This window comes from Balaenoptera acutorostrata, chromosome 4 (assembly GCF_949987535.1).
Source record: "Balaenoptera acutorostrata chromosome 4, mBalAcu1.1, whole genome shotgun sequence".
NCBI classification, from domain to species: Eukaryota; Metazoa; Chordata; class Mammalia; order Artiodactyla; family Balaenopteridae; genus Balaenoptera; species Balaenoptera acutorostrata.
Genome location: NC_080067.1, coordinates 51,921,455 through 51,933,358, shown reverse-complemented (window position 1 = coordinate 51,933,358; position 11,904 = coordinate 51,921,455). Strand labels below are relative to the sequence as shown.

At 33.4% G+C, this 11,904-nt stretch overlaps 1 protein-coding gene across 1 annotated transcript in view; it reads left to right on the top strand.

The window, feature by feature from the left end:
* The window catches only part of ZBBX (zinc finger B-box domain containing), a 110,905-nt gene that overhangs the window by 85,845 nt on the left and 13,156 nt on the right, over nt 1-11,904 (top strand). Inside the window, exons 16-18 of the mRNA XM_057545624.1 lie at nt 4,449-4,756; nt 8,202-8,355; nt 9,083-9,211. Of these exons, the coding sequence (XP_057401607.1) occupies nt 4,449-4,756; nt 8,202-8,355; nt 9,083-9,211 (591 nt within the window). The remainder of the gene's footprint in view (nt 1-4,448; nt 4,757-8,201; nt 8,356-9,082; nt 9,212-11,904) is intronic.

Here is an 11,904-nt window from a genome sequence, read left to right as displayed (position 1 = left end):
GGCCTGCTAGTCAGATTTTGTTTTCATTTCTGCCTTAAATTGCTGTGTGACCTTGAACATGTCACTTCCTTTCTTAGATCTCACTTTCCGAAACTAAAATATGGGAACTAGATTATTTCTAATCTACTTTTATCTACTTAGGATTTTATTTTATCTACTTAGGATTTTCAGAAAAACCAATAAATATATCTTATGTGAAGAATTTGAGAGATGCCAGAGATCATTATTTAAAGTGACTAGTTGTAAAACTGATGATTACCTTCTCATTGGGTAACAGATGGTAGAGAACAATGATTTGTAGTAATCATGCTGGTTTTAACATTTTCAGCTACGAAGCCTCTAAATCGTATGACAATGAACTATACCCACATGGGAATTTAGGACTCTACAGGGCTCCAGGTCTAAGCCAGAAGGTATTTTTAACCTACCTGGAGCATGGAGTTCCAATTGCCTTTGGGAAAATGCTGAATACAAATGCCCATTAAGTGTTACTTTAAAGATACTTAATTTATTTGAATAGACTTTATTTTTTAGAGAGCAGTTTTAGGTTCATAGGAAAATTAAGCATGAAATACAGAGTTCCCATATACCCTCAGACTCCACAAACTCATAGCTTCTTCCACTATCAGCATCCCAAACCAGAATAGTACAAATTATTTAACAATAATTTGTTAAAATCGATGAACATAGACACATCATTTTTACCCAGAGTCCACAGTTTACATTAGGGTTCACTCTTGGTGTTGTATGTTCTCTGGGTTTGGACAAATGTATAATGACTTGTATCCAACATTATAGAATAATACAAAGTAGTTTCAGTGCCCAAAAAATCCTCTGTGCTCTGTCTTTTCACACAAACTTCCCTGCTAACCCTTGGCAACCACCGATCTTTTTACTGTCTCCAGTTTTGCCTTTTCCAGAATGTCATATAGCTGAAATCATACAATAATCTTTTCAGATTGGCTTCTTTTACTTAATAATATGTATTTAAAGGTGCCCCCATGTGTTTTCATGTCTTGGATAGCTCACTTCTTTTTAGCGCTGAATAATATTCCATTGTCTGGATGTACCACAATTTATTTATACATTCGCTTATTAAAAGACATCTTGGTTGCTTTCAAGTTTTGGCAATTATGAATAAAGCTGTTATAAAAATCCATGTTTGAGTTTTTGTTTGGACATAAGTTTTTAAATCATTTCGGTAAATACCAAGGAGCACAATTGTTGGTAAGAGTATGTTTAATTTTGTAAGAAACCACCAAACTGTCTTTCAGATTGACTTTACTACTTTTCATTCCCACCAACAGCGAATGAGTCTTCCTGTTTTTCAAACCCTTGCCAATATTTGGCATTGTCAGTGTTTTGGATTTTTGCCATCCTAATAATTGTATAGTGGTATCTCGTTTTAATTTGAAATTCTCTAATGATGTATGATGTTGAGCATCTTTTCATATGCTTATTTGCCATATATATCTTCTTTGATGAGGTATCTGTTAAGGCCTTTTGCCCATTTTTAAATTGGGTTGTCTGTTTTCTTACTGTTGAAAATTTTAGAGTTCTTTTGTATATTTTGGATAATAGTGTTTTATGTATGTGTTTTGTAAATATTTTCTCCAAATATGTGGCTTGTCTTCTCATTCTCTTCGCAGTGTCTTTCACAGAACAGAAGTTTTTAATTTTAATGAAGTCCAGCTTATCAATTATTTCTTTCATGGATCCTGCCTTTTGTGTTGTATTTTAAAATGTCATTACCATAACCAAGATTATCTGGATTTTCTCCTATCTTCTAGGATTTTTATAGTTTTGCATTTTACATTTAGGTTTATCATTCATTTTGAGTTAATTTTTGTGAAGAGTTTAAAGTCTGTGTCCAGATTTATTTGGGGACGTGTGGATGTCCACTTGTTCCAACACCATTTGTTGAAAAGACTATCTTTTCTCCACTGTATTGCTTTTACTCTTTTGTCAAGAATCAGTTGACTATATTTAAGTGAATCTGTTTATGGTTTCTCCATTCTGTTCCATTGATCTATTTTTATATTTTTGCTAATACCACTTTGTCTTGATTACTATAGCTGTGTGATAATTTTCAAAGTTGTATAGTGTCAATCCTCTGACTTTCTTCTTTTCCTTCAATATTGTGTTGCCTATTCTGGGTCTTTTACCTCTCCATATAAGTTTTAAAATCACTTTGTCAATATATACAAAATAACTTGCTGGGATTTTGATTGGGATTGCATTGAATCTTTAGATGAAATTGGGAAGAACTGACATCTTGACAAATTGAGTCTTCTTATCCATGAATGTGAACTAGCCCTTCACTTATTTAGTTTTTTGATTTCTTTCATCAGAGATGTCTAGTTTTCCTCATGTAGATCTTACATTTTTTTTAGATTTATACCTAAGTATTTCAATTTTTTGTGTGCTAATGTAAATGGTATTGTGTTATTAATTTTAAATTCCACTTGTTCATGTTGGTGTGTAGGAAAGCAATTGACTTTTGTATGTTGACCTTGTATCCTGCAACCGTTCAATAATCACTTAGTAATTCCAGAAGTTTTTTGGTCAACTCTTTTGGATCTGTACATAGACAATCATCTAATCTGTGAACAAAATCAGATTTATTTCTTCCTTCCCAATCTGTATACCTTTTACTTCCTTTTCTTGTCTTATTGCATTAGCTAGGGCTTCCATTACAATGTTGAAAAGAAGTGGTAAGAGTGGACATCTTTATCTCGTTCCTGATATTAGAGATAAAGCTTTTAGTTTCTTATCATTAATTATGATATTAACTGTAGTTTTTTTTTTTAGGTAGTCTTTATTAAGTTGAGGAAATTCCCCTTTATTTATAGTATGCTGAGAGTTTTTATCATGAATGAGTGTTGGATTTTGTTGAATGCTTTTTCTACATCTATTGATATGATCCTGTGATTTTTCTTCTTTATCCTGTTGATGTGACAGGTTAGAATAATTGATTTTTGAATGTTGAACCAAGACATCTATTTTTTATGACTTAAAAGGGCTTCTAATGAGACTAAATTAAATCATATCTGTACTTTCTGCATTGCATTTTAAACATTATTAAGAGGCTCACCTTTTTAGCACCAATAAATCCTAATAATGGAATTTTACAATCTTGCAAAAATATTGTAGAGGTTCGTTGTAGTCATTTATACGTAGGAAATGGCAGATCTTTCCACAAAAATATTAGATTCAGATAATTTCTTTTCAAGTTCAGTAGGAAAGTACAGCATTACCATGAAAGTTTCATTAAATTGAATAGCTTTTATAAAGTTTTTCTATAAAATATTTCTCTGACATACAACTTATTGCATTTCTCACAGTACTTGTGCAATTTAAGAGGTGATATTGGAAGTGGAAGTTCTAAGTACTGTGTGTAATTGCTGAATTGTATAAACATTTGGTTGCAACAAGTAAGTCCTTTGGGCTGTAAGGCAGAGTTTGTATCACTGGAGACTATTTTAGTCATAGCCTCTACTATTTTCACAGTCTATTTATAGAGATAAGACATGTATATTGGAAAGAGAATAAGGGATAATCAGATGAAGCTGTATTCAGTCTGGATAAATATGTGTGTGTGTGTGTGTGATAATGAAAGCAATATGGTACAAAGCTTTTTAAAGAAGTTTTATTCTTAAGAAAATCTAGGACAATGTTTCATAATCCTGGATGCACATTATAATCACCTGGAGAACTTGGTGGAGGGGGAAGAAAACAAAAAACAGTGTTAAAGTCCCACTGTCAGTGTTTGATTTAATAGGTTTGGGGTCAGGCCCATATGCTGACAGTTTTAAAGAGTACCTTCAGATAATTCCATTGTACAGCCAGGTTGAAAACCAGTGATCTAAACCAAGTGATTTTTAAAAGCAGACATAATGAGGTGGGTGACTAATATAATCTTGCTCATTTTGTAGATTTTCAGAGGCAGGTGTCCCAACTTAAACATTTCTGTGCCCCTAAATGCTGCTGTTCTTTCATCTGGCAGATTTCCCTTTGCCCTCTCCTCATCACTAGTCATGCTAAACAAAAGAGGTAAAATGTGGGAAATAAGGTTCCCTCTGTATTATTTCTCATAAATTGCTGATATAAAATTTGAGTGGGAGAGAGGGTAGGAAAGTGGGAATTGAACCACAGGCTGAAATGAAAATTTGCATCAATTTCAAGATTGTATTACAAAACAATATCTTGTCTCCCTCCATTACTCTAAATAATTTAGGCTTGAATATATATATATATAATTATCATTTATGAACATAAGCCATGTAAAAGTATTTTAACACTGAGAACTCAGTAAAGAAACATTGGTTAAAAAAATAGTGTTTAATGATAAAGGTTTATAGCACAGAACTTTTGGTTAGTGAACAGTTTAATCAATTTATTTGTTTATATTTATTTATTTAACTTTTGTAAATATGTGTTTTCAACAGCAGGAACTTCAAGTGCAGATTTTGGTGACATTGTGAATCCTGATGCTTTCTCTCCTGCTGTTGAAAAATTAGAGGAAAACAGCTTTTTTGAGAGAAATTTCAAAGAGGACAGCATAGATATAGAAAGTAGTCAAAAGTACGACGATTCCTGCATATCACTTGAGAGCAAGGATTCTTTGCCAAGTACAGATTTAGAAAAAGCCTCCATTAAGGGGAAATTATCTCAAGAGGACAAGGAATCCTTGGAATTTAGCAATCTGCATGAGAGGCCAAACTCTGAAGATTCTAAAACTACAGAGTCACCACTGGTAAATATCTATTACATTTATTGTATTAAAAATTGTATAATAAACATAAAAAATTCATATTGACACAATATATTCTTAAATGTTACTTCCTATTGAATTTAAAATGTGCGACCTTATAGTTGAAGAGTAAGTCACTTGGGAAAGAATATAAATGACTTGCAGAACAAATTCTAATATGGTAAATGCCATTGTAACAAATGATTTTCTATGACAAATAATTTAAGACCCACCTCATGCACCATAGTAAGAGTGCTGTTACTTTTCTAAATGAAATTCATTATTATGAATAATTTACTGTAATAAATCCTTTCTAGCTTTCTACTCTATAGTCACTGGTTAAAATGAAAAAAAAAATGCAGTTTTGTAGATAAAACCAGTTTTTGTGGCTTAATGTAAATATAAGGTTGAAAAGGTAATTCTTCAGGAGTATGGCTAATAAAGAAATAGGGGTGTAGTTTTTGTTTCTTCTTAGAGAAAAAACGATAAAGCAGTTCATTATTACATTATTGCCAAATTAAAAAACTATATTTGAATCTCTGTTCTAGGTACTAAAAATCTTAAGTAATTATGATTATTGATAATAAGTTATTTAGAAATTGGACAAGTCAAATGTTAAATTATTTGGAAATTGAGGAAGTCAAGCACTTTACCAAGACTTTACAGTCATTTGTAATGAATCTCCATGGTGCCTAAACTGAAGGTGGGACCAAAAAAGTTGAAGAATGAATATTGAGTTGCTGCTACTTCTGCTTAGGGGTTTGGATTTCTATGCCCACTTAGTGACAGGTCTTTTTCCTTTTCAAAGTGAGGAATTAGAATTGAGACCTCTGCAAAAACCTTAGATCCCTAAAAGACTGCTCAGTCTCTGAAGGAATACACAAGGAGACTTACTCACAGGTACAACAAGATGAAAGGAAACTGATTTCTGCAGGGGATCTGGCCCAAGTCAATAAATATCTTATCTGAAAAATGGAAATCTTGGGATTTAATCCAGCTTCGGTTTAGAGTTTGAATGTACATTTCTTACTTGGAATCTGCAAGCCAATAAATTAACACTAATGTTGATCCATGTCTATTGATGCCCTGATGTATCTGGCAAAAGTAAACCCCAATCCCTTCTAGAAAGACATTCCCACAATTTAGCCAATAACAGATTCCCCAAATCAACGCCCACGGCAGCTGAGCTTCTCCTTTTCCCCCAGTGAAGAAAACAATTAATCATAGAATGAAGTTCTGCAAACAGAACAAACAAGGACTCTGATTTTCCAGTTTCCACAGGGCATCATGCAGAGGGCTAGGTGACACCTGCACATGCTGTGTGCTGTGTTATAAGAGAGGAATTCTGAGCATATAGAACCCAGTTCTTTTATTCTGGGTGTCAGCCTGCCTGACCTCTGCCCTGGGGTGGACATTGTTTTCTGTAACCTAATAAAAGACATTTGGCAAAACTCACCGATACATAATCTGTGGTAATTCACATAATGGAAAACAATGTAACAATTAAAATGAATGAAACATAACTACTTTTATTAACATGGATACATCTCAAAAATGTGATGTTAAAATTTAAATATGAAAGGATACATAGAGTATATATAAGTCTGATAGCATTTTTGGAAACATTTAAGATAATTGGAACTTTTTATGGATACACTCAGATGAAATAATAGTCAAAAACTTACATTGTAATAGTGTATGTCAACTTCAATACAATAATACAATAAATTCTACTTATAAAGTCTAATATATATATTTTTGGTATAGATATTTGAAGCAAGTCTTTTAAATTACTGATATTGTGTGAGAAAGTTATATTATGTGTTGTACATATCTATATATTTAAAGTATTTCATCATTAAAATTGAAATGTTAAAAAACTACTAATAATTTTGATCTCATACTACTATTGTAAAAAAAATAAGTGGTAAATGATTATATCATAGAACCACAGTGCTTTACACTTAGTGGTAGAATCTACTTTCTTTTCATCCCAAATGACTCTACATGAACTGCTTTTACTCTTCCCCTGCCCTAGTAGAAACCATCCCCTGAGCAGAAACTATTTAGAAATCAGTTATGCTCCAGTAGAAAATTCAGGAGTGGACAGTAGGGGCAATTTTAAGCAGTGGCATTACTTGACTTCAATATGGAATATAAGACAGTACATTTTGCACTTCAGTTTCCAGAAATTGAGTTCTTCATAAAGGTGTGGAATTGAGTACTAAGTTGTAGAGCAGCAGCAGTGAGGTAGGGGCGTGTGCCAGGAAGAACATGGACTAGTCAGGGGCTCTTTGTTTTGAATCTGAAACTTCCAGTAGTTAACTTGGTGACATTGGGCAAACAAGCAAATTCACTCTCATTGTTCTCTGTTAGCCTAGGCTTTAAAAGAAACTTCCATATTTTCAATTGTCTAATCCAAATATGAGCTCCACTAGAGCTGAAGGGGTCCTGTGAATTTTTGATCAGTGTCTGGGAGAGCCAGTGAAGGCGTCATGAGTAGGGTGGACTTGGACTTGTCTTTGAAGGAAGTGCTTTATTGGTCACTAGCTTGGTTTTGTAATATCATTTATATGATTTCTACATTTGAATAGAGTTATCGTAATTTTCTTTATGTGATTACCACCTTGAAACAGACTGCATCTGGGCATTAGTTAGATACATTAGGGAACTGTTAAATACTGATAGCCACTCTGATTGTATTTTAAGTCCATCCAGAGCTCTCACTGGTACATCTCTAATCTGTTTCCTACTAGACCCATGTACTTTTTTAATCTCATATTTATATTTTTCCCTAGGATGAAAGCATATCAAAATATGAATTCATAGGGTGGTGGAGTAAGCCTAGGCTTCAGATCAGCCAGATCTATATATTCAAAATCTAGGTCTGCTAGTTTCTACCTGTATAAACTTCACAAATTACTTAGCTCACCCTTGCCTCAGTTTCCTACTTGTATATTTTATTCATGGTGAATGTTTTGGTAACTTGGATTTGCTCTGTGACCATGATCAGATCAGATTTGTTTCCATCAGTATTTTACTTTCGTCTCTGAATTTATTTTATGTATAGACAAAGATACTACTAGTACAAAAGCACAGCATATGAGAGAGACTCTATTTTCCAGAGTAATTTATGTGCAAAGACACTGAGGGAAGAAAATAAAGGAAAGGAAAGAGAAAGGAAAACTTTACTTTTTTTTCATGAACTTCTGTCCTCCTTAGATTTGATGGCAACTTTCAGATTATTACTGTAATTGTGGTTTATGCATTTTTCCGAATTTACTCTATATAAATGTTGTGTTATTACTTATGTCTCCACCACTAGAACCTAAACTTGATGTGGGCAGAATCCATGCCAAGAACATAGTAGGTGCTCAGTGAATGAACGTGCTGGTTTGTGTGGATGAGATAAAATAAACTTAACTTTGTTGAATATTTTGTTTCCTAGTTATTACAAGAAATAGCCCTCAGAAGTAAGCCCATAACTGAACAATATCAAGGACTTGAAAGATTCTTTGTTGTTGATAAAAATGAAAGACTCAACTTACTTCCTTCTCATAGCTTAGAATGCAGCTACTCCAGTACTAGGATTACAAGTGCAGGTAAATTCAGACATAAAATCAGACGGCCTGTGGACCAAGCTAACAGTTTTCTGACACCTTTTTTAAAAACAGTTTGTCAACATCTTAGGAAATACTGGGCAATTCTGTTCAACAAATCAATCATTTCCTTCTTTTCTGGCTGGAATTATTAACCCTGTGTGGGTTGCCATATATTTATGTTTAAGGCTACTGTCAGAAAACATGGCTATAATGAGACTGAGAGAGATTATTTTTGTATTTTAGAAGTGTGGCCCTTAATAAATTAATAGTAATTCTTCAAATCACTTGATTGACTGTTAAGTATTGTATGATAATTCTTAAATGCCATCTTAAAATCTTAGGACCTGTGAGATTTCTGAGACATATCCATAATTTCCTTTTAAAGCCATGTCTTGGTGTCGCCTGTATTCTTAAATTTCCTATGTATTCAAATATATTTTTTCACATACAATTGATTATATTTTATGTTATATTGCTGTATACTTTTTAAAATATTTGTTTCTGTTCAAACGTGTGTGTGTGTGTGTGTGCAATATCTTTGCAATTTAGAACTTATTCCTTTTGTTGTATAATTATGAGATTTTCTTTCATAATAAACACCTCACTGTTATATATGTTTTTTATTTAGCTAAATATTATCCGGTAAGGCAATACATATAATAAAGCAACAATATAGATGTCTCCTCTTTTTCAACTTTATATAATTTTACCATTTTTCCATTTTTAGGAGACAGAGAATGGATCCCAGACCATAGCGTAAGTGCCTATGCTGATAATGCAGTTGCCTTGGGTGTTCTGAAGAGAGCCCAGAACCCATCATCAAGGAGAACACAGCAAAAGACTGGTAACATTGGCTGTAAGGCTGCAGTGCCATATTGGTGGCTCACTTCATTTATTAGTTTGTCTCTTAGCAGTTTACTAGGCACCTGAAAATTAGTTTTTGCAGTTACTTAATTTAAACTTACTCATTTAAACTGTTCTGGACTTTTCTTCCAAAACCAAAAAACCACGAGTAGTCTTTATTCTTCTCAAAAACATAAATTTTACAGTCTTAGCTCCTTTCTGTAGCAATGTAGTAGAGAATAATATTTTAAAAATGTAGCTCAGGATATGGCATATATTTTGAACAACGCTTATAAAATACATGCTGGGTTTCATTACACTTTCAGGAAAGAGTATATCTATACTAGATTTTGCATACTCCTCTGCTTGATTCGTATTATGATCACACAAAGCCACAAGATTGCTACTTGCTGCTGTGGTTAAGACACCTCTGCTTTAATTAAACCTGATGCTTAATATGTTGGCCCTGGAATCTTGATTTCAGTTCATTAACTCTTATTTTCTAGCCAAAATAATTTCAAGATTTTCTGTAGGATAACTCTTTCGACATATTGAATGCTCACTGCAGTATTTTCCTAGTGAGGGTATGCAGAGAATTTTGGCATGATTAAAATCAATAGTATTATTAGATCATTATTGTTATCCTAAAAAAATACCTCCTGAAGTAGGTTTGCTTTGTGCTGAATTTCATATGAAGTTGTAATAGATGACTGAGGAATTAAGGCAATTCAATACACGTGTTGAGTGTGACGGCACCGTGCCAGGCCCTGGGAGAAAGTGGTTGCATAAGTCCCGTTCCCTGATCTTCGGGAGCCCATGGTTTAGGAGAAACACTTGACAAAGGGGACTGTTTGCCTTCGTCTGAAGGCCATCTTCAAGCTAGAAATTTAATTACATATGATTTGTCCAAATATGTAAGGTTTATATGTCTCTCTTGCCCTAAATCCTGTGATTAAAGCTACTTGGCTAGCTTAGATTCTTTCCATGTGCATTTATGTTGAGAACCTGTCAGATTTTAAAAGGTCTTTTTTTAGTGGAAAATCCATTCATTTATGATAGATGTTTTTTGGCTCTATAATTAGATACCTATTCTCACATCAAAGTCTAGGGCAGCTTTAAATATTCTGGCTGCTTCCTTCTGAGGCAGTCAAAGATACTTTTTACAGTCACTATATATTGATTAAAAACAAGTTCACATGCATGCTATGAGAATTTGTCACTAAGACAAATCTTTATATGTAAGTAGCCAAATGCCTTTAAGTATCAACTTAGAGTGATCAGTTGAAATCAATAATTTACTATAGAAAACATTTGAAGGAGCACCTACTCGAGGCCTGGTGCTGGTGATATAAAATAAGCCTTCTTCCCAGAAGCCCGAGAGCTTAGAGTCCAATTCAAAGGCTCTGGAATGTCAGCATGAGCATAATCACCTGGGAAACCTGTTGCAATGAGGATTTTTCAGTGTCACTCTTAGAGATTCTGATTCATTAAGGCTGAGATAAGGTCCAGGAATCTGCATTTATTTTATCAACAATTCCATGTCATGCTGATGTAGATAGTCCAAAAATCATACTTTGAGAACACTGCTGTATAGACATGTAAATACATAAATTGTACCATATGTATTAATAATAAAAGGTTTATGAAAGAACCGTGAGTAACAGGCTTCTGGAAACTGATAGGTAACTAATAATAGTACATAAGATCAGTTATAATAGAGGTAGATGCATGTGCAGTCTTTTAGGAATGGAGATAGTAAAATAATTGCTTTGCCATTGAAACATGTTGATATATATTTTAAGATGTTAGAGAGTAGGTGACATTTCAGCCAAATCTTAAAGCATTATTAAGACTTCCCAGTTAGAGGTGGAAAGAGATGGCTTTCTGGACAGAGATAGTGGCCTGAAATAAAAATGAAATTTTCCTGACCATGCCACAAGTTACAGAAATCTTATGTTCTGAACTGATGCCAGTATATAAAGGAACACCTCTTTCTGTAAGATTTTTAAGTTTGTGAATGTAAAAACATGATAGCTATGAAATACATGTGTGTTGAGCAGGAAGTCCATTGCTTCTCCCCACCCGCTGCCCAAATTTACTGCTCCCCGACTCCGACTTCCTGTCTCTGTAATCTGAGGAAATTATAGATTAACACTGATCACAGTTATACTGTAAATATAACAGAAGAAATTGTCCTTGGTATTAGCTCAAGAATATAGGCTATGATTACTAATAAGACCAGTGAAATATTGGGAAAATAATGTAAAATGGTGCTTTGGGTTACATTAATGGGCATAAGAATGCCGATATATAAAAAATATTAATCACTCACTGAAGAGTCTTTAATACAATAGTAATTATTACTATTCTAAATAAAACATTAGAATTGGATGAAACATAAGCAGAGCAACATGCTTTTTGCATACTGTTTCAATAACAAGTAACATTCTGACCAAAGGGCTCAATATTTTTTCCCTGGATAAAGGTCGCAAAACATTATTGTCTTGATATTCTTGCTCCACTGTGTAAATTACTGAGAATTTATACATTAAAAAAAATGTATTTTCTAAGAGTCCCTGAAACATATATGGGAATATTATTTACATTGCCAGTGATAGCATAAGTTACTTCCAAAAGGAATTTCTTATGTTTTATAATCTGCAAATTGGACTTTAAAAAAAAAATACGGGATGATCCCTTTAGTCG